The 23,233-nt window shown below is 33.5% G+C and overlaps 1 protein-coding gene across 2 annotated transcripts; it reads left to right on the plus strand.

Moving 5' to 3' along the window:
• Nucleotides 1-1,673: 1,673 nt before the first annotated feature.
• Nucleotides 1,674-21,265, plus strand: Gal (beta galactosidase). 2 transcript variants are annotated; one of them, XM_073966964.1, is made up of 6 exons: nt 1,674-2,201; nt 10,203-10,372; nt 10,543-10,693; nt 19,478-19,820; nt 19,879-20,026; nt 20,091-21,265. In XM_073966964.1, exons 1-6 carry the CDS (start codon nt 2,088-2,090, stop codon nt 21,157-21,159), a joined length of 1,995 nt encoding a protein of 664 aa, XP_073823065.1. In that variant the 5' UTR covers nt 1,674-2,087; the 3' UTR covers nt 21,160-21,265. The 2 variants fall into 2 exon arrangements, with proteins under 2 accessions (XP_073823065.1, XP_073823066.1); XM_073966965.1 differs by having other exon boundaries at nt 2,160-2,412.
• Nucleotides 21,266-23,233: the final 1,968 nt, after the last annotated feature.

A 23,233-nucleotide genomic window follows, 5' to 3' on the forward strand; every position in this document is an offset into this window, starting at 1 on the left:
TGTAGATTATAATTTGCTTCGTTTGCAAACAATTCTACAAGAGGCTTTATATTTTTAAGAATTTTTTGTGGCATTAAATTCCACACGATTGGTGCCTCGCATTAGTGTATTTATAGTGGCATTATATAGCTAGGTAATGCTCAAATTTGAAAGATTCAAAAGCATAACGATGCCTATTTTTCTTTAAAACGTTTTTTAACCCACAAACCAGTATTTGTGTCAAGCTGTACCAAATCAAAGTTGACGAAAGTATGGCCCACTCTGATATCACGTAGAAAGCATAACCTTGTGAATGATACGATCCAATGAATTGGACCAATAAGATAGCCTGCTTCACATCCAGGAGCAAATATAGTTAATTTCCTATAAGGCCTGTGATTTTGACACAAAGATAATTGCCTAGGATCAGCACTTAGTGCAACTATGTCTATGTTTGCGCCAATTATAGCACTATGGAAAATTTCTTGTAATTTATTTTTAATAAATCGATAGTAACGTGGTTTCTTTGGTGTTACTTCATCTGCAACACCAATAATGATAGGTGCATCATTTGTAAATATAGTTTTTAATAGGAAAACATATGCACATTTCCTTAAATTTCCCTCATGCTGTACCAATACTTCATCTAGATGTAATACATACCGTTGACAAAGTGGGTTATTTGAAAAAAGTCTTTATGAATGGTTTCTACTTCAGGGTCGAAACCGATATGACAGTTCAGATGCGGTTGGAAATTCCCAATTGAAATCTCGGTTATAAAGGTCATATAGACCTGCGGAACCAAACATTACTTCAATTTGTTGCTCCAGAGTTTGTGAAACTTGAAAAAAAAACTCCACATTAGCTACAGGCTGTGGAAAATTTATTATTAAAGGGGTAGGATTTTCAATAATTTCTTCTTCACCTTCATCTTGTAATGTAAGACATGAGTAAAGGTGAGGAAGTTGCTTCCGTTGAAGCAGAATCTAACGTATTTACAGGCTCTTCTTCCTACACATTAGCTTCAACTGAAGCTACAGGTTGTGGAAAATTTTTTATATAGAGGGTAGGATTTTCTTCAATAGCTACATCAATAATTTCTTCCATTAAAACAGAATTTTCTTCAACTACTCAATATCAATCTGCTGCAGCTTCTTCAACTACTGAAGCTGCTACATCTTCAGGCAATATTGACCATATCGTGCAGGCTTGGATAGCATTTACAACGATACAGTTGCCCCGGCATTTTAAATGTGTAGTGTGAATGTCGTATTCGGAGATCAACCCCATTCATCGCACCAAAAGAACACCAGCTACCAAGGCAAACACCTGTGATTTTTGCTCAATAAAGATCCGAACTATGATGTTGCCTCAATTCGAATTGAGGCCGAAATAACACCATTACTCAAAACATGAACTGAATGTGGACTCCATGATACTCTGAATCTGTTTAACTACCCAGCTGAACCCACTCACCTGTCTCCACATTCTTTATGGACCCAGCTATAAAGAGGTTGGACACAGAGGAGCCTGAATAGGCAACTGAAAATTGATGCACAAATAAAGGAAAAGTGCTATTCAAGGTAACACCTTGCCGTTTTTTTTTTTGGTGTATTCCCTTAACATGTTGCATTGTTTTGTTTATTTCTGCAATTGTAGCCATCGTCTCTGTGGTCGTCATAACGTATCTTATCAGTATTCAAAGTGTTAAGTGCCACAAAACACCTTATAAGTGCAGAGCTCTTCAATTGTTGTCTTCAAAAAACAATATAAAATTATTATTTTATAAATTGACTTTGATTTAATGGTGTTGGATGTGGTGTGGCCTTATGAACAAAAATTACTTAATTTGACAGTAGTTACTAATTGAGCATTTAAAACGGCAGTTAACCTCCCGGACTACAAACCTAGAGCACAAAACTTATTAGGCTTTTTGTTTTGTGATTTCCTCTACAAAGTGTTTGATGAATCTAAAATAGAAATCAACAACAATAAACTAAATAATAACAAATAAACAAACATTAAGCTTTGAATTAATTAATTGTGTTTATGAAGTAAAGCTTTTTTCGTGTGTAAGCCCGAGTGGAGAGCCTATCGATGTTGACAAAATGAAAGTCCAATGTAGAGACGTTGTAGGCATGGTTGTGGCGGGTCTATCTGCGGCATTAATTGTCGTCATAGTTGGCAGTTTTATTTTACGTTTTACCACCGGGGCAGATGAAGTAAGTGCGAAACGACGAAGATGTGGAAAAGAAGTTAATCAACTCCAAGCCGCCAACTAGGTCATTGAATATCAACACATAGTTTGTGTATGGTGTTTGTTGTAAGAAGAAGTGCGGTGTTTCTTGTGGAATTTTTGCATTTAAATAAAATTTAAAACTGTGGACATTAAACCGAAAAGAAAAATAGCATAGAAATCTTGAAAATATTATGGTATTTAAGATAAAAGTGTTTTATAAAATAATTCTAACACTCTTGAAAGTTGTTATACGTGGAAATATTAACTGCAGTTGTGATAGTAAACCGTAATGAAGTAAAATCTATCAGCTTATCGCCGAAATTGTAAATATGTACTTGTTGAAATGTATAAAAGTGGCTTCTTAGCAAATGTGTACAGGAAATATAGCTTCAAGTGTTTTGCAAATAGTGGGCAGTGTAATGGGGGAAGGGAAAAATACGGAAATGTGTGTACTCGTTTGGATGTTGTGAAGTTCAAATGACAATAACCCATTAAAACCCAAAAATTTGTACAAATTCGTACAAATTTTTACTGAATGCTGTTCGATAACAAAATTATCCATCAAGAGAGAGCTTGTTTGGAGAGATTTTTAGAGAGTTTTGTGCCTGAGAACTTGCAAATTTTTGCTGGGAAAATTTGTCCCGTAAAAATTTGTAAGTTCAGCCAGCTGACTTTTAATCAGCTGTTAAATGTAAACAACTTGAATATTAACATTTGTGACCAAGAAAATTTCACAATTTCAATTTTTTTAGATTTTAAAGCGTTATGGATAGGATTACTGCTTTAAATTAGTCAAATGCATTTTTAAAATTTATGTTTTTGTTCCATTTGGTTTAAAATATCAAAAGAAACAAAAACAATTTTCATACATTTTCGGAAACAGCTGACTTTCTTGCTAGTTTTTGCAAAATGTTGTTCGATAACTATCTGCAATTTTTCTTGCTTGAGAGAGTAAAATTAATTGAGAGAGGTTGCTGGAACTTCCTGAGTAATTACTGCGGGGAAAGTTATCGTGCACGCCTTATGTCTATCTTGTTATGTTCCCGTAAAGTGTCAAGACCTACTCTATCACCTCAGCTCATCCTGGAAAAACAATACGGCTACTATAAATGTTGTTGCTGTAGCAACGTAAATACATACATATGTTCGTTTGTATATCATTTTAAGTTGTATAGTGCGGTTTCAATAAAAAAGCAAGTCATGTGTTGGGTATTGTGAATGGGTCTATAGAAGCCTCCTTTCCTTCAGAAAGCGTCTGTAGCACTCTTTCCTTCAGAAAGGGTCTGTAGACGCACCTTTCCTTCAGAATTGGTCTGTAGAAGCACTCTTTCCTCCAGAAACGGTCTATAGAAGCACCCTTTCCTTTAGAAAGGATCTATAGAAGCACAATTCCTTCAGAAAGCCTCTATAGAAGCACCCTTTCCTTGTGAAAGTGTGTACAGAAGCACCCTTTCCTTGTGAAAGTGTGTACAGAAGCACCCTTTCCTTGAAAAAAGGTCTATAGAAGCACCCTTTCCTTGAGAAAGGGTCTATAGAAGCCCTCTTTCCTTCAGAAAGGGTCTACAGAAGCACCCTTTCCTTCAGAAAGGGTCTATAGAAGCACCCTTTCCTTCAGAAAGGGTCTATAGAAGCACCCTTTCCGTCAGAAAGGGTCTATAGAAGCACCCTTTCCTTGAGAAAGGGTCTATAGAAGCACCCTTTCCTTGAGAAAGGGTCTATAGAAGCACCCTTTCCTTGAGAAAGGGTCTATAGAAGAACCCTTTCCTTGAGAAAGGGTCTATAGAAGCACCCTTTCCTTGAGAAAGGGTCTATAGAAGCACCCTTTCCTTGAGAAAGGGTCTATAGAAGCACCCTTTCCTTGAGAAAGGGTCTATAGAAGCACCCTTTCCTTGAGAAAGGGTCTATAGAAGCACCCTTTCCTTGAGAAAGGGTCTATAGAAGCACACTTTCCTTGAGAAAGGGTCTATAGAAGCACCCTTTCCTTGAGAAAGGGTCTATAGAAGCACCCCTTCCTTGAGAAAGGGTCTGTAGAAGCACCCTTTCCTTGAGAAAGGGTCTGTAGAAGCACCCTTTCCTTGAGAAAGGGTCTATAGAAGCACCCTTTCCTTGAGAAAGGGTCAATAGAAGCACCCTTTCCTTGTGAAAGGGTCAATAGAAGCACCCTTTCCTTGTGAAAGGGTCTATAGAAGCACCCTTACCTTGAGAAAGAGTCTATAGAAGCACCCTTTCCTTGAGAAAGGGTCTATAGAAGCACCCTTACCTTGAGAAAGGGTCTATAGAAGCACCCTTTCCTTGAGAAAGGGTCTTTAGAAGCACCCTTTCCTTGAGAAAGGGTCTATAGAAGCACCCTTTCCTTGAGAAAGGGTCTATAGAAGCACCCTTTCCTTGAGAAGGGTCTATAGAAGCACCCTTTCCTTGAGAAGGGTCTATAGAAGCACCCTTACCTTGAGAAAGGGTCTATAGAAGCACCCTTTTCTTGATAAAGGGTCTTTAGAAGCACCCTTTCCTTGAGAAAGGGTCTATAGAAGCACCCTTTCCTTGAGAAAGGGTCTATAGAAGCACCCTTTCCTTGAGAAAGGGTCTATAGAAGCACCCTTTCCTTGAGAAAGGGTCTATAGAAGCACCCTTTCCTTGAGAAAGGGTCTATAGAAGCACCCTTTCCTTGAGAAAGGGTCTATAGAAGCACCCTTTCCTTGAGAAAGGGTCTATAGAAGCACCCTTTCCTTGAGAAAGGGTCTATAGAAGCACCCTTTCCTTGAGAAAGGGTCTATAGAAGCACCCTTTCCTTGAGAAAGGGTCTATAGAAGCACCCTTTCCATGAGAAAGGGTCTATAGAAGCACCCTTTCCTTGAGAAAGGGTCTATAGAAGCACCCTTTCCTTGAGAAAGGGTCTATAGAAGCACCCTTTCCTTGAGAAAGGATCTATAGAAGAACCCTTTCCTTGAGAAAGGGTCTATAGAAGCACCCTTTCCTTGTGAAAGGGTCTATAGAAGCACCCTTTCCTTGAGAAAGGGTCTATAGAAGCACCCTTTCCTTGAGAAAGGGTCTATAGAAGCACCCTTTCCTTGAGAAAGAGTCTATAGAAGCACCCTTTCCTTGAGAAAGGGTCTATAGAAGCACCCTTTCCTTGAGAAAGGGTCTATAGAAGCACCCTTTCCTTGAGAAAGGGTCTATAGAAGCACCCTTTCCTTGAAAAAGGGTCTATAGAAGCACCCTTTCCTTGAAAAAGGGTCTATAGAAGCACCCTTTCCTTGAGAAAGGGTCTATAGAAGCACCATTTCCTTGAGAAAGGGTCTATAGAAGCACCCTTTCCTTGAGAAAGGGTCTATAGAAGCACCCTTTCCTTGAGAAAGGGTCTATAGAAGCACCCTTTCCTTGAGAAAGGGTCTATAGAAGGACCCTTTCGTTGAGAAAGGGTCTATAGAAGCACCCTTTCCTTGAGAAAGGGTCTATAGAAGCACCCTTACCTTGAGAAAGGGTCTATAGAAGCACCCTTTCCTTGAGAAAGGGTCTATAGAAGCACCCTTTCCTTGAGAAAGGGTCTACAGAAGCACCCTTTCCTTGAGAAAGGGTCTATAGAAGCACCCTTTCCTCGAGAAAGGGTCTATAGAAGCACCCTTTCCTTGAGAAAGGGTCTGTAGAAGCACCCTTTCCTTGAGAAAGGGTCTATAGAAGCACCCTTTCCTTGAGAAAGAGTCTACAGGAACACCCTTTCCTTCCGAGAGTGTCTATAGAAACACCCTTTCCTTCAGAAAGGGTCTATAGAAACACCCTTTCCTTGAGAAAGGGTCTACAGAAGCACCCTTTCCTTCAGAATGGGTCTATAGAATCACTCTTTCTTCAGGAAAGGGTCTACAGAAGCAACCTTTCCTTTTGAGAGTGTCTACAGAAGCAACCTTTCCTTTTCAGAGTGTCTACAGAAGCAACCTTTTCTTTTGAGAGTGTCTATAGAAGCACCCTTTCTTTGAGAAAGGGCCTACAGAAGCACCCTTTCCTTCCGAGAGTGTCTATTTAAACACCATATCCTTCAGGAAGGGTCTACAGAAGCACCCTTTATTTCAGAAAGGGTCTACAGAAGCACCCTTTATTTCAGAAAGGGTCTACAGAAGCACCCTTTATTTCAGAAAGGGTCTACAGAAGCACCCTTTATTTCAGAAAGGGTCTACAGAAGCACCCTTTATTTCAGAAAGGGTCTACAGAAGCACCCTTTATTTCAGAAAGGGTCTACAGAAGCACCCTTTATTTCAGAAAGGGTCTACAGAAGCACCCTTTATTTCAGAAAGGGTCTACAGAAGCACCCTTTATTTCAGAAAGGGTCTACAGAAGCACCCTTTATTTCAGAAAGGGTCTACAGAAGCACCCTTTATTTCAGAAAGGGTCTACAGAAGCACCCTTTATTTCAGAAAGGGTCTACAGAAGCACCCTTTATTTCAGAAAGGGTCTACAGAAGCACCCTTTATTTCAGAAAGGGTCTACAGAAGCACCCTTTATTTCAGAAAGGGTCTACAGAAGCACCCTTTATTTCAGAAAGGGTCTACAGAAGCACCCTTTATTTCAGAAAGGGTCTACAGAAGCACCCTTTATTTCAGAAAGGGTCTACAGAAGCACCCTTTATTTCAGAAAGGGTCTACAGAAGCACCCTTTATTTCAGAAAGGGTCTACAGAAGCACCCTTTATTTCAGAAAGGGTCTACAGAAGCACCCTTTATTTCAGAAAGGGTCTACAGAAGCACCCTTTATTTCAGAAAGGGTCTACAGAAGCACCCTTTATTTCAGAAAGGGTCTACAGAAGCACCCTTTATTTCAGAAAGGGTCTACAGAAGCACCCTTTATTTCAGAAAGGGTCTACAGAAGCACCCTTTATTTCAGAAAGGGTCTACAGAAGCACCCTTTATTTCAGAAAGGGTCTACAGAAGCACCCTTTCTTTCACAAAGGGTCTATAGAAGCACCCTTTCTTTCACAAAGGGTCTATAGAAGCACCCTTTCTTTCACAAAGGGTCTATAGAAGCACCCTTTCTTTCACAAAGGGTCTATAGAAGCACCCTTTCTTTCACAAAGGGTCTATAGAAGCACCCTTTCTTTCACAAAGGGTCTATAGAAGCACCCTTTCTTTCACAAAGGGTCTATAGAAGCACCCTTTCTTTCACAAAGGGTCTATAGAAGCACCCTTTCTTTCACAAAGGGTCTATAGAAGCACCCTTTCTTTCACAAAGGGTCTATAGAAGCATCCTTTCTTTCACAAAGGGTCTATAGAAGCACCCTTTCTTTCACAAAGGGTCTATAGAAGCACCCTTTCTTTCACAAAGGGTCTATAGAAGCACCCTTTCTTTCACAAAGGGTCTATAGAAGCACCCTTTCTTTCACAAAGGGTCTATAGAAGCACCCTTTCTTTCACAAAGGGTCTATAGAAGCACCCTTTCTTTCACAAAGGGTCTATAGAAGCACCCTTTCTTTCACAAAGGGTCTATAGAAGCACCCTTTCTTTCACAAAGGGTCTATAGAAGCACCCTTTCTTTCACAAAGGGTCTATAGAAGCACCCTTTCTTTCACAAAGGGTCTATAGAAGCACCCTTTCTTTCACAAAGGGTCTATAGAAGCACCCTTTCTTTCACAAAGGGTCTATAGAAGCACCCTTTCTTTCACAAAGGGTCTATAGAAGCACCCTTTCTTTCACAAAGGGTCTATAGAAGCACCCTTTCTTTCACAAAGGGTCTATAGAAGCACCTTTTTCTTGAGAGAGGGTCTATAGAAGCACCCTTTCCTTGAGAAAGAGTCTACATCCTTCTTTCAGAAAGGGTCTATAGGAGCACCCTTTCCTTGAGAAAGGGTCTACACCTTTCTTTCAGAAAGGGTATATAGAAGCACCCCTTCCTTGAGAAAGGGTCTACACCTTTCTTTCAGAAAGGGTCTACACCTTTCATTCAGAAAGAGACTACAGAAGCACCCTTTCTTTCAGAAAGGATCTGCAGAAGCACCCTCTCTTTCAGAAAGGGGTTACAGAAGCACCCTTTCTTTCAGAAAGCGTCTATAGAAGCACCCTCTCTTTCTGAAAAGGTCTACAGAAGCACCATTTCTTTCAGAAAGGGTCTACAGAAGAACCCTTTACCTAGAGCTATCAATCTGCTGAGCCAGCACTATACCCTCATATTTTCCGATGACCGAATGCCACAACTGATGACCTTCCAAAAGCGGTCTAATATTGGACCTATAACCTGTAGTTCAGCTATTTATCGGCGGGATGTATACGTTCAGCGACAGTTCCACACCTGACTGCTTCCTCTATACATTCCTCGTACGGGTCATTAGAGCAAGACTCAACCGAGATAGGTGTGTATTGAACACACTGGTGCAATTGGAAAGCTAATCCCCTAACTCCACTTCTGTTGTAAACCTTTCTCAGTACGTTGTAACCATCACAACGCTCTAAACTACAATTGCTGTTAAACTTGGTTTCTTGCACCGCTGAGATCATGGTGTTCTTCCGACTCATGAATTTTTACTCGATATTCCCGACATCTATTGGATCTCACCGAAGTTTGAGTGTGGTAGATGTGTCAAACTGAGCACAGATAAATTGGTTCTGGGGTTACCTTCGTCCCGGCACGAATCAAAAGAATCTGGAGCAGGCATTCCCAACACAGAAAAACAATACAAATACAAACATGTGTACAGCCGCTGGCTGGAACACGGGTGTTGTGTTGTTTCGGGTCATTCCGGTATCGAAAAAACCGCCTCCGTTGGAGCCCGTAGAACCGTCTTCTTTCACCGTGCAAAATTTGGGGTTATCAATTTGCTCGGCCAGCGCTGTATACCTCTGGTCATTGCCAGAATGCCATAGCTCATGATGAGCATTGAAGTCACCTGGCACCAGACGGTTATTGCCCTCCAAAGCTCTGCGTTTGTGCGATCCTTTCCCAAAGCAATTGTTACGGAACGTTGGAAGCTACAGGTGGCCGTAGCCATTGAATTACAGGTACGATGCATTTCCGCGGCGCTGAAAATGGGTATAATATAATACTACGTTTGTTGTTGATGGGGAAACTGCGGTGTTGTTTCGTATTCCGACGATGAATCCAACGACGAAGTTGGGGAAGACACACTGGGAGATGTTCTGACGCAGCAGGCATAACTCCTATCGCAGCAGTTCTGGAGGCGGTTAAGGCCAGAGCAGCCGACAATGCGCCATTACCCATGGCCCGGGGGTTCTTTTTTATCCCGACAATAAACAAAAGAGCTCGAAGCAAGTATTCCAGAATATTGTCGCTCCCATGGCGAAAAAATATACGAACACAAACAGATAATTGTTGAGGTGATGGCCTCCGCTTCAATGCGGTCCATAGAACCGGCCGCTGTGGGATTGTGATCCTTCCGTTGTAACTTTCAATTGCCGTAGTTCTTCATTTTCAATTCACAATCTTTCATTGATTTTTGCCTCGAAGTTCATTTTCATAGGACGTGTCTGGAAGTGATGGAATATGTCGAAGAGAACTGAAGTAACCCTCATATAACATTGCCATGAAAATCATTTTGTTTTTGAAGTGGAATATTATTTTAATTGCGGTTATATAAAACCTTAGACAACAGTGAATGACAGCAGCCTCTGCGGATTAAGAGTTTTTATGATTTATAAATACCACATTTATAGCCAAAATAATAATGGCAGTTGTCAAGATAATACACCGTTTTATCTTCGAAGAGATAATTCATTGCAAATTACCCAGAATTCCAAGATAAGATTGCAATGTTGTGAAATTGGCTTAAACAAAGAAAAACGAATTATCTTAGAAACATCTGGTCGCGGAATGGCTATGACAAAGTGTAGTCAGTGCAAAGTACTTCGGTGTGCTAGTTTCAAGGGATCTAATCTAATTAATCAGCCAAAATATATGAAAATATATCTATTCATTTAAAGCGGATCCATTTGTTTTACCTTATTACCTCCTCAGTAATTCTCAATTGATCTCCGTCTTTTTATATTCTTTAGGATGCCCTCAAGCCCAGTTTTACTGTCGACCATAAGGCGAACACATTCCTTTTGGATGGAAAACCCTTTCAATATATTTCAGGATCTTTTCACTATTTTCGTGCTCATCCCAGGGCATGGCAAAAGAGGTTAAGGACCATGAAAGCAGCCGGATTGAATGCAATCGATACGTAAGTATAACACATTTTTATAATTTGAACGGAATAAAAGATTATAAAGGGATTAATTCAAAACATCAAAGGAGTCTCCTCGGAGATCTACAAATGTATACTCCGTGAAGTTCTAAGGATAGCACACTTATTCACAAACAATTTTTTTATTCCCTTCTTTTTTATTTCAGATATGTGGAATGGTCTCTGCACAATCCCCATGATGGCGAATATGAATGGTCCGGTATTGCGAATGTGGAAAGATTTGTTGAATTGGCTCAGGCAGAAGGATTCTATGTCATTTTGCGTCCAGGTCCATATATATGTGCTGAAAGAGATAATGTAAGTATTTAATGTGGTTTAAAGGGACACGTACCGATGGGATCAATTTCCAATGATGAATATTTTAAATATATCTCAAAATAACATGGCTGGAGTCAAAAATTCTGCAAGCTCAACATGCTCGGTAGACCGAAGAAAAATGTGAATAAATATTTTTTAAAAAATTCACGATTTTTGGAAAAAAAAATAATATTTTTAAAATTCACGATTTGTGAAAAAATTCAAGATTTTTGGAAAAAAAATTTTAAATTTTTGAAACCAAGATTTGTGAAAAAATATTTTTCTAAAAATCCACGATTTGTGAAAAAAAGTATTTTTTTTAAAAATCTACGATCGGTGTAAAAAAATATTTTTTAAAATCCACGATTTGTGGCAAAATTATTTTTTAAAATCCACGATTTGTGGCAAAATTATTTTTTAAAATCCACGATTTCTAAAAAAATATTTTTTAAAATCCACGATTTCTGAAAAAATATTTTTAAAAAATCCACGATTTGCCAAAAAAAATATTTTTTTTAAAATACATGATTTGTGAAAAAAATATTTTTTTAAAATCCATGATTTGTCAAAAAAACATTTTTTTAAAATCCATGATTCGTGAAAAAAAATATTTTTTTAAAATCCATAATTTGCTATAAAATATTTTTAAAAAATCCACGATTTGTGAAAAAATATTTTCTTTTAAATCCACGATTTGTAAAAAATACTTTTTGAAAATCCACGATTTGTGAACAAATATTTTTTTAATCGACGATTTTTAAAAATATATTTTTAAAAAAAAATATTTTTTTCAAAATCCAAGATTTGTGAAAAAAATATTTTTTAAAAAATCCATGATTTGTGAAAAAATTTTTTTCTTATAAAAATCCATGATTTGCGAAAAAAAAATATTTTTTAAAAATCCACGATTTGTAAAAAATATTTTTTTTTAAATCCACGATTTGTAAAAAATATTTTTTTTAAATCCACGATTTGTGTTAAAATATTTTTTTTTTAAATCCACGATTTGTGTTAAAATATTTTTTTTTTTAAATCCACGATTTGTGTTAAAATTTTTTTTTTTTTGAAATCCTCGATTTGTGTTAAAATATTTTTTTTTTAAATCCACGATTTGTGTTAAAATATGTTTTAAAATCCACGATTTTTGTTAAAATATTTTTTTTTTAAAAAAATCCACGATTTGTGTTAAAATATTTTTTTTAAATCCACAATTTGTGAAAAAAACATTTTTTAAAATCCACGATTTCTGTTAAAATATTTTTTTTTTAAATCCACGATTTGTGTTAAAATATTTTTTTTTTTTAAATCCACGATTTGTGTTAAAATAATTTTTTTTTAAATCCACGATTTCTAAAAAAATATTTTTAAAAAATCCACGATTTGATAAAAATATTTTTAAAAAACCCACGATTTGATAAAAAATATTTTTTAGAAATCCATGATTTGATAAAAAATATTTTTTAGAAATCCATGATTTGTGAAAAAAATCAAAAATCAAAAAACTCGATTTTTAATTAAAAAGCCTGCAGCCAAACAATAATTAAACCCAAAAAAATATTTTTTAAAAATCCACGATTTGTGGAAATAATATTTTTTTAAAATCCACGATTTGTGGAAAAATTATTTTTTAAAATCCACGATTTCTAAAAAATCCACTATTTGTGAAAAAATATTTTTTTAAAAATCCAAGATTTGTGAAAAAATTTTTTTGTAAAAATCCAAGATTTCTGAAAAAATATTTTTTTAAAAATCCAGGATTTGTGAAAAAATATTTTTTTAAAAATCCAAGATTTGTGAAAAAATATTTTTTTTAAAAATCCACGATTTGTGAAATAATATTTATTTAAAAATCCACGATTTGTGAAAAAATATTTTTTTAAAAATCCACGATTTGTGAAAAAATATTTTTTTAAAAATCCACGATTTGTGAAAAAATATTTTTTTAAAAATCCACGATTTGTGAAAAATATTTTTTTAAAAATCCACGATTTGCTAAAAATTCCATGATTTGTGAAAAAATATTTTTTAAAATCCACGATTTGTGAAAAAATATTTTTTAAAATCCACGATTTGTGAAAAAATATTTTTTAAAAATCTACGATTTGTGAAAAAATATTTTTTAAAGATCTACGATTTGTGAAAAAATATTTTTTAAAAATTTACGATTTGTGAAAAAATATTTTTTAAAAATCTACGATTTGTGAAAAAATATTTTTTAAAAATCTACGATTTGTGAAAAAATATTTTTTAAAAATCTACGATTTGTGAAAAAATATTTTTTAAAAATCCACGATTTCTGAAAAAATATTTTTTAAAAATCCACGATTTGTGAAAAAGTATTTTTTAAAAATCCACGATTTGTGAAGAAATATTTTTTAAAAATCCACGATTTGTGAAAAAATATTTTTTAAAATCCACGATTTGTGAAAAAATATTTTTTTAAAAAATTCACGATTTGTGAAAAAATATTTTTTTCAAATCCAAGATTGGTGAAAAAATATTTTTTAAAAATCCACGATTTGTGAAAAAGAAAATAATTTTTAAACAAGTGAGCAAAGGCTATAGTCGGGACGGGGCCGACCATGTGATACCCTACACCACTACCCCTGTGCATAAGCTTTTCACTGGTAAACATTTCTTTCAGGGAATATAATCCGACTACCACCATAAATAATATGCCTCTTTCTCTCTGGGACCCCCATAAGCAACCAAAATTTCGTGACCATCCGATCAAAATTACGACCTGTAGCTTGATTGCAAAAAATGGAAGAATTGGATGTATTACCGACTATTGTGGTATATCCCTTGTTTGGCCACCTTCTCCAACCTACTTTACACCAATTTAAAGACAATATTTTCTTCTTCTATTGACAGGCTTTGCCGTTGGAATACCCATACTAGAAGTTGATATATTCACAAAGAATAAAACTTTGAATTTGTCTCCACATGAGCTTTTCCCCATTCCGACAGCTAAATATTATCCGGCTATCTCCACAATCAAATAGGCTTCTTCCTCTGTGGGGCCCGCATCTACCCCCAAAATTTCGTGACTATCCGATCAAAATTCCAACCGGTAGCGTGATTACAAAAAATTAAAAAAAATTGGATATATTAGTGACTTTTGCGATATCTCGGTTGTTTGCCCACTTACGCCAACATACTTTGTATCAATATAAAGGAGATCTTTTCTTCTACCATTGGCGGGCTTTCTTTTTGGAATACTCCTAACAGAAGCGGAAAGCGAAAAAGAAAAAACGTTGACTTTTCTCCACATAAGCTTTTTGCTTATTCCGACTCCTGAATATTATCCGACCATCCCCAAACTGTATAGGCTTCTTCCTATGTGGGACTCGCATCAACTCCCAAATTCGTGACGATCCGAACAAAATTGCGACCTGTAGCGTGATTACAAAAAAATCGGAAAATGGGATGCATTACCGACTATTGCGATATCTCTGTTGTTTGACCACCTACGACAGCCTACTGTACATCGTTATAAAGGTGATATTTTCTACTTTCCTTGCCAGGTTTTGCTTTTGACATACCTCTTAAAGAAACAGAGATATTGGCTTTGAAATAAAACGTAGAACTTTTCTCCAAATAAGTTTTTGCCCATTCCGACCCCTGAATATTATCCGACCATCATTAAAATCAGTAGGCTTCTTCCTCTGTGGGACCCCCATTAACCCCAAAATTTCGTGACGATCAGATCAAAATTGCGACCTGTAGCGTGATTACAAAAAAATCGGAAAATGGGATGCATTATCGACTATTGCCATATCTCTGCTATTTGACCACCTACGATATTGGCTTTGAAATAAAATGTTGACTTTTCTCCAAATAAGTGTTTGCCCATTCCGACTCCTGAATATTATCCGACCATCACCAAACTTTATAGGCTTCTTCCTATGTGGGACTCGCATCAACTCCCAAAAATTCGTGACGATCCGATCAAAATTGCGACCTGTAGCGTGATTACAAAAAAATCGGAAAATGGGATGCATTACCGACTATTGCGATATCTCTGTTGTTTGACCACCTACGACTGCCTACTGTACATCGTTATAAAGGTGATATTTTCTACTTTCCTTGCCTAGTTTTGCTTTTGATACACCTCTTAAAGAAACAGAAATATTGATTTGAAATAAAATGTTGACTTTTCTCCAAATAAGTGTTTGCCCATTCCTACCCCTAAATATTATCGGACCATCACCAAAATCAATAGGCTTCTTCATCTGTGAGACCCCTACTAACCCTAAAACTTTCGTGACGATCCGATCAAAATTGCGACCTGTAGCGTGATTTCCAAAAAATGGATAAATGGGATGTATTAACGACTATTGCGATATCTCCGTGATTTGGTTACCTACGCCGACCTAGTTTGCATCATTGTAAAGACGGGATCTTTTACTTTCATAGTCAGGCTTTGCTTTTGGAAAGTTTACAACTTAAGCTGTAATATTCGTCAATATAATTAAAATCACAAAAATGAAAATTGGTGTTTTATTTACTACTATTGTGATATCTTCGTTGTTTGATCACCTACGAGCACCTAGTTTACATCATTAGAAAGGTGATATTTTCTACTTTAATTGTCAGATTTTGCTTTGGGTATACCCCATATAGAAGCTGAGATATTCGCTTTGGAAAAAAACGTTGTCTTTTTATCCACCTAAGTTTTTTGCCCTTTCCGACCCCTAAATATTATCCGACCATCACCAAAATCAATAGGCTTCTTCCCCTCCGGGACCCCCATCAACATCCAAAATTTCGTGACGATCCGATCAAAATTGCGACCTGTAGCGTGATTACAAGGTTTAGATGGACAGACGGACAGACGGACGGACGGACGGACTGACGGACGGACACACATAGCCAGATCGACTCAGCTCGTCGAGACATTCATTTTGGTATATATAAGTATGGGTCTACGACCATTATTTCGATGCGTTACAAACTTTTTGGGCAAAACCAACTTATAATACCCTCCCCACATAGTGGTGTAGGGTATAAAAATCACGATTTGTGAAAAAGAAAATAGTTTTTAAAAAATCACGATTTTTGGAAAAATATTTTTTTTTAAATTCTCGATTTGTGAAAAAATATTTTTTAAAAATTCACGATTTGTAAAAAGACCAAGATTTGTGAAAAAAATATTTTTTAAAAATCCACGATTTGTAAAAATCCACGATTTGTTAAAAATATATTTTTTAAAAATCCACGATTTGTGAAAAAATATTTTTTAAAAATCCACGATTTGTTAAAAAGATATTTTTTAAAAATCCACGATTTGTGAAAAAATATTTTTTAAAAATCCACGATTTGTGAAAAAATATTTTTTAAAAATCCACGATTTGTGAAAAAATATTTTTTAAAAATCCACGATTTGTGAAAAAATATTTTTTAAAAATCCACGATTTGTGAAAAAATATTTTTTAAAAATCCACGATTTGTGAAAAAATATTTTTTAAAAATCCACGATTTGTGAAAAAATATTTTTTAAAAATCCACGATTTGTGAAAAAATATTTTTTAAAAATCCACGATTTGTGAAAAAATATTTTTTAAAAATCCACGATTTGTGAAAAAATATTTTTTAAAAATCCACGATTTGTGAAAAAATATTTTTTAAAAATCCACGATTTGTGAAAAAATATTTTTTAAAAATCCACGATTTGTGAAAAAATATTTTTTAAAAATCCACGATTTGTGAAAAAATATTTTTTAAAAATCAACGATTTGTGAAAAAAATATTTTTTAAAAATCCACGATTTGTGAAAAAATATTTTTTAAAAATCAACGATTTGTGAAAAATATTTTTTAAAAATCCACGATTTGTGAAAAAATATTTTTTAAAAATCCACGATTTGTGAAAAAATATTTTTTAAAAATCCACGATTTGTGAAAAAATATTTTTTAAAAATCCACGATTTGTGAAAAAATATTTTTTAAAAATCCACGATTTGTGAAAAAATATTTTTTAAAAATCCACGATTTGTGACAAAATATTTTTTAAAAATCCACGATTTGTGACAAAATATTTTTTAAAAATCCACGATTTGTGAAAAAATATTTTTTAAAAATCCACGATTTGTGAAAAAATATTTTTTAAAAATCCACGATTTGTGAAAAAATATTTTTTAAAAATCCACGATTTGTGAAAAAATATTTTTTAAAAATACACGATTTGTGAAAAAATATTTTTTAAAAATCCACGATTTGTGAAAAAATATTTTTTAAAAATCCACGATTTGTGAAAAAATATTTTTTAAAAATACACGATTTGTGAAAAAATATTTTTTAAAAATCCACGATTTGTGAAAAAATATTTTTTAAAAATCAACGATTTGTGAAAAATATTTTTTAAAAATCCACGATTTGTGAAAAAATATTTTTTAAAAATCTACGATTTGTGAAAAAATATTTTTTAAAAATCTACGATTTGTGAAAAAATATTTTTTAAAAATCTACGATTTGTGAAAAAATATTTTTTAAAAATCTACGATTTGTGAAAAAATATTTTTTAAAAATCCACGATTTGTGAAAAAATATTTTTTAAAAATCCACGATTTGTGAAAAATGTTTTTTAAAAATCCACGAGTTGTGAAATTTTTTTTTTTTAAATCCAAGATTTGTGAAAAAATATTTTTTCAAAAATCCACGATTTGCGAAAAAAAAAATTTTTTAAAAATCCACGATTTGTGAAAAAATATTTTTTAAAATCCACGATTTTTCTTTAAATATTTTTTTAAAAAAATCCACGATTTGTGTTAAAATATTTTTTTTTTAAATCCACGATTTGTGAAAAAAACATTTTTTAAAATCAACGATTTGTGTTAAAATATTTTTTTTTAAATCCACGATTTGTGAAAAACTATTTTTTAAAATCAACGATTTGTGTTAAAATATTTTTTTTTTTAAAAATCCACGTTTTGTGAAAAAATATTTTTTAAAATCAACGATTTGTGTTAAAATATTTTTTTTTTTTTAAAAATCCACGATTTGTGAAAAAATATTTTTTAAAATCAACGATTTGTGTTAAAATATTTTTTTTAAAAATCCACGATTTGTGAAAAAATATTTTTTAAAATCAACGATTTGTGTTAAAATATTTTTTTTTAAAAATCCACAATTTGTGAAAAATATTTTTTAAAAATCAACGATTTGTGAAAAAATATTTTTTAAAAATCCACGATTCGTGAAAAAAATTATATTAAATCCACGATTAATTCTAAAAATCCAAGATTTGTGAAAAAATATTTTTTCAAAATCCACGATTTGTGAAAAAATATGTTTTTAAAAATCCACGAGTTGTGAATTTTTTTTTTTTAAATCCACGATTTGCGAAAAAATATTTTTTAAAAATTTACGATTTGTGAAAAAAATATTTTTTAAAAAATTGTTGAAAAATATATTTTTTTAACTCACGATTTGTGAATTTTTTTTAAATCCACGATTTGTAAAAAACCCATGATTTGTGAAAAAAATATTTTTTAAAAATTCACGATTTTTGAATAAATATTTTTTAAAAATCCATAATTTGAGATTTTTTTTTTATATCCACGATTCGAGAAAAAAATATATTAAATCCACGATTCGTGAAAAAATTATATTAAATCCACGATTTATTTTAAAAACCCACGATTTGTGAAAAAATATTTTTTAAAAATCCATGATTTGTGAAAAATATTTTTTTAAAAATCCACTATTTGCGAAAAAAAAAAATTTTTGAATATCCACAATTTGTTAAAAATATGTATTTTGAATATGATGTGTAAAAAATATTTTTTTAAAAATCCACGATTTGTAAAAAAATATTTTTTTAACCACAAGTTGTGCAAAAAGAAAAACATTTTTTTAAAAATCCATGTTTCGTAAAAAATATTTTTTTTTAAAATTCACGACTTGTAAATTTTTTTTTAAATTTAGGATTTGTAATTTTTTTTAAAACCACGATTTTGGAAAAAATACTTTTTTTAAAAAAATTCACGAATTGTGAAAAATATTTTTTTTAATTCACGATTTGTGAAAAAATTATTTTTTAAAAATCCACGATCTGCGAAAAAAAATCCATATATTTTTTAAAAAATATTTTGTTGCAAATCTATGAGTTGTGAAAAAATAATTTCTTAAAAATCCACTATTTGCGAAAAAAAATTGTTGAATGTCCACAATTTGTGAAAAATATATTTTTAAAATCCATGATTAGTAAAAAAATATTTTTTTAAATCCATGATTTGAGAAATTCTTTAAAAATCCATGATTTGAGAAATTTTTTTTTAAATCCACGATTCGTGAAAAAAAAAATTAAAAAAACCACGAATATTTTTTTTGAAAGCCAATGATTTGTGGAAAAATATTTTTTTAAAATTCACGATTTGTGAAAAAATATTTTTTTAAAATTCACGATATGTGAAAAATATTGTTTTTAAAAAATCCACGATTTGTAAAAAAATGTTTTTAAAAAAACCACGATTTCTGAAAGAATATTTTTTAAAAATCCACTTTTTTTAGAATTTAGGATTTGTAAAAAAAATTTAAACCACGATTTTGGAACAAATTTTTTCTTTAAAAAATTCACGAATTGTGAAAAATATTTTTTAATTCACGATTTGTAAAAAACATTTTTTAAAAATCCACGACTTGTAAAGAAAATCCACGATTTGTGAAAAAATATTTTTTTTTTAAAAATTCACGATTTGTGAAAAAATATTTTTTAAAAAATTCACGATTTGTGAAAAAAATATATTTTTTTTAAATCCACGATTCATTTTTTACCTTTCAGGGCGGTCTACCACACTGGCTGTTTACAAAATATCCCGGCATACAAATGCGAACAAATGATACGAATTACACCCATGAAGTATCTGTGTGGTATTCCAAATTGATGCCACGTATGCAACGTTTTTTGCGCGGAAATGGAGGTCCAATTATCATGGTGCAAGTGGAAAATGAATATGGTGCCTTCCATGCTTGCGATCATGACTATTTGAATTGGTTGCGCGATGAGACCAAGAAATATGTCAAGGATAATGCTTTGCTGTTTACAACAGATATACCAAATGAACGCATTCAATGTGGAAAAATTGAAGGAGTATTCGCCACAACAGATTTTGGTTTTGAAAGAGGTAAGGAAAGGTAACCAATATTGAGTATTATTTCATAAATCCTTCTTACGTTTTGCAGTTAACGAAATCGATGAGTTGTGGAAAATATTGAGATCTGTACAACCCACTGGACCATTGGTGAATTCCGAATTTTACCCCGGTTGGTTGACGCATTGGCAGGAGGAGAACCAAAGACGTGATCCGAAATTGGTGGCTGAGGGTTTCAGGTGAGTTGGAGACCTAATTTTGGTTATTTTAGTTTTAATCTTTAAAACCTTTCTCTTGTTGCAGAAAACTCTTGGAATCCAAAGCCAATGTAAATTTCTACATGTTCTTTGGTGGCACAAATTTTGGATTTACAGCCGGTGCCAATGATTTTGGCGACTCACAATACACTCCCGATATCACTTCCTACGATTATGATGCCGTTATGGATGAAAGTGGAAATATTACTAAAAAGTTCGAACTAATACGTGAAGTTATACGAGATTATCGGGAAATTCCCAAAGTCGATTTAATCGAAGAAAAATCCTTCGCCTATGGTCGTGTTGAAATGTCACCAGTAATGAATTTACTATCTCCAGAGGGACGCCAGCTTATGGCCAAGGGCAAAACTCGCAGCTCTTCAAAACCCATGACATTTGAAGAATTTGATCAATATTCGGGTTTGATACTCTACGAAACTAATCTCAGTGGTATTACTGCTGACCAGTCTTATGTACTGACATTGAATGATTTAAGAGATCGTGCCTTGGTCTATGTAGATCAGGAGTTAAAGGGTATTTTGTCGCGACAAAATGCCAGCTATTCTCTAACCTTAAGCGATCTTCAAAATGATGCGAAATTACAAATACTTGTGGAGAATCAGGGTCGCATTAATTTCAACATTGCAAATGATACCAAGGGCATACTTGGAGCAGTTACCCTGCAGCCACTTAATGCTGATAAAGTTATTATACTAAACGATTGGTTGAATACCGCTTTCCCCTTGGAAGAACCACAAGTAACAGATATTTGGAGTGGTGTACAAAATAATAGCCTATCATTTATGGAAAATGACTCGACGGCGGCATTGAATCATGGTCCCACAATTTATTATGGTGAATTTATTGTCACGGAAGAACATCATACCTATCTTAATCCCAGCGGTTGGGGTAAAGGTGTGGCCTTTGTTAATGGTTTCAATATAGGTCGTTATTGGCCATTGGTTGGTCCACAAATAACTTTATATGTGCCACAAGAAATTCTGAATAAAGGAAGTAATTCTCTGGTTTTAATTGAATATCAACAGACAAATCGGGAAAATGCAGGAAGCAATCCCCATATTACTTTGGATGATAAAGCCCAATTGGATGGTTAAATGTTGATATTAAAAAGAAGGTGATTTGAAATAAGATTTTTTTGCTTTGTTAATTTTAAGAAATGTTGTAAATAAATGATAAAAATTCCAGAAGGAATTTAAACTATATAGAACAATTTTATTTTAACTGGACCTTACATAATAAATCCAATAGAGTTTGTCATAGGGACATTTGGATCTCTTAAAAGGTCTTTTCAAATAAGACCAATAAAACTTCTTATAGAAGACCAATAAGTCTTTTCATAACTGACCACTAAATCTTCTCATTGAATATTAATGGGGTTTCTAATGGAATCAATAACAATAGATAGATAGACCCATACTACAAAAAGACTCATAAGTCGTCTCCAATAAAAGCAATAGATTTTTTATATAAAATACCAATTGGTCTTCTATGAGAATAAATCTTTTCATAAAGGAAGACGAATAGGAAGTCTCATAGAATTACATATAATAAACCTTCCACTAGAAGAGATAAGCCTTCTCATGGAAGTCCAATAGGATTTTTTATATAAGACCATTAGGTCTTCACATATAAGACAAGTAGTTATTGTCATAAATATCAATAGGTCTGCTCATATAAGACAAATATGTATTATCTTCATAAAAGAGATAGATATCCTTCCCATAGAAAACCAAAATGTAAATGTTATAATATAATTGTTCCACAAACATCCCATAAGGGACAAGGGAGACTTCTCTCATATCAATAAGTGCGCACCGATTCATATTAGCTGAATGATATGGGACCTACAGTTTATCGCCGAGTCCGAACGGCGTGTCTATGACACCACATGGCTCAAATACTCAAGAAATGTCGCCAACATTACTGAGGGGTATTTTACCACCGTTGAAAAGTGTTTCGATGTTGCCTGGCCGGGGAATCGAACCCACGACCTTATGTGTGCAAGGCGGGTGTGCATACCATTGCACCACGGTAGACCAAAAAACCTTCCTTTGATCAAAAACGTGTTTTTTTCTGAAAGGAGAGCCATAAGATAATACATTTCCTATAAATTGGGCTACTTATTATAGTATTCAAACATTTACCCCCATTATTATAAGTCTTCTTTTGTTAAAGTTTGGATATTAATAACAGATTTATAGTGTTTCGGTTAGCTTAAAGTTAAAAGTAATCATTAAATTTCAAGGAGGACCTTCTTGCCATTAGCTTTTAATGCCAAACTAATATTTTTAATGCATCCAAATTTGTTTATTTTGCGTTTTCAAATCCAACCAATAGTAAAAGAACACATATAATAATGGACCTAAGTCTTCTTTTGTTAAAGTTTAGATTTTAAGATCAGATTTATAGTTTTCCGGTTATCTCAAAGTTAAAAGTAATAATTACATTTCAAGAAGGACCTTCTTGCCATTAGCTTTTAATGTAAAACTTCAACCCCCAATAGTAAAAACCGCTAAAAAGGCAACACTGTTGGTGACCGAACCGACCTGTTGTTCTCATTGATGACATCTGTCTTTCATTTCCTTAATCAATCAGTTCGCGCATTTGTCTCATAACGATCGGTTCTTAGTTTCCGGCACATTTTGTTCGTTCATAAAATTAATTGTTTAAATGGCAAAGAAAAACAGGATTTTAACTTAAAATCCTTGTTGGGTAATATATTTAAACCTTTAATCGAATAAATCTTTGAAATTCCCAAAGAAATCAGACTTTGTACGTTAAAATTGCATAAAAACCGCTAAAAAGGCAACACTGTTGGTGACAGAAACGACCTGTTGCTCTCATTGAAGTGATCTGTCTGTCATACATCAATCAGTTCGCGCATTTGTTTTATTACGGTCAGTTGTACATTTACTTCATTGTAAAAAGGTGTTTTTTAATTACAAATAAAAAAGAATTAAAATAAAAATCCTAGCTGAAAAGTGTTAAGTGGTGTTTATTTAATAAAGTTAATAAATAATAGTGGTAAATATTAGTATGTACTAATTAATTTGCAGTGTCAATTTGTGTGGTTCAAGAAAACGTTTCTACATTGTTGTTGTCGGTTGTGTTTCGTTTGTTTACGTTGTGCTTTCGTGGTCGTTTTTTGTGTGTTCGTTTGTGTCTACG

This window comes from Musca autumnalis, unplaced genomic scaffold, assembly GCF_047663935.1.
Source record: "Musca autumnalis isolate F117 unplaced genomic scaffold, ASM4766393v1 scaffold_2, whole genome shotgun sequence".
NCBI classification, from domain to species: domain Eukaryota; kingdom Metazoa; phylum Arthropoda; class Insecta; order Diptera; family Muscidae; genus Musca; species Musca autumnalis.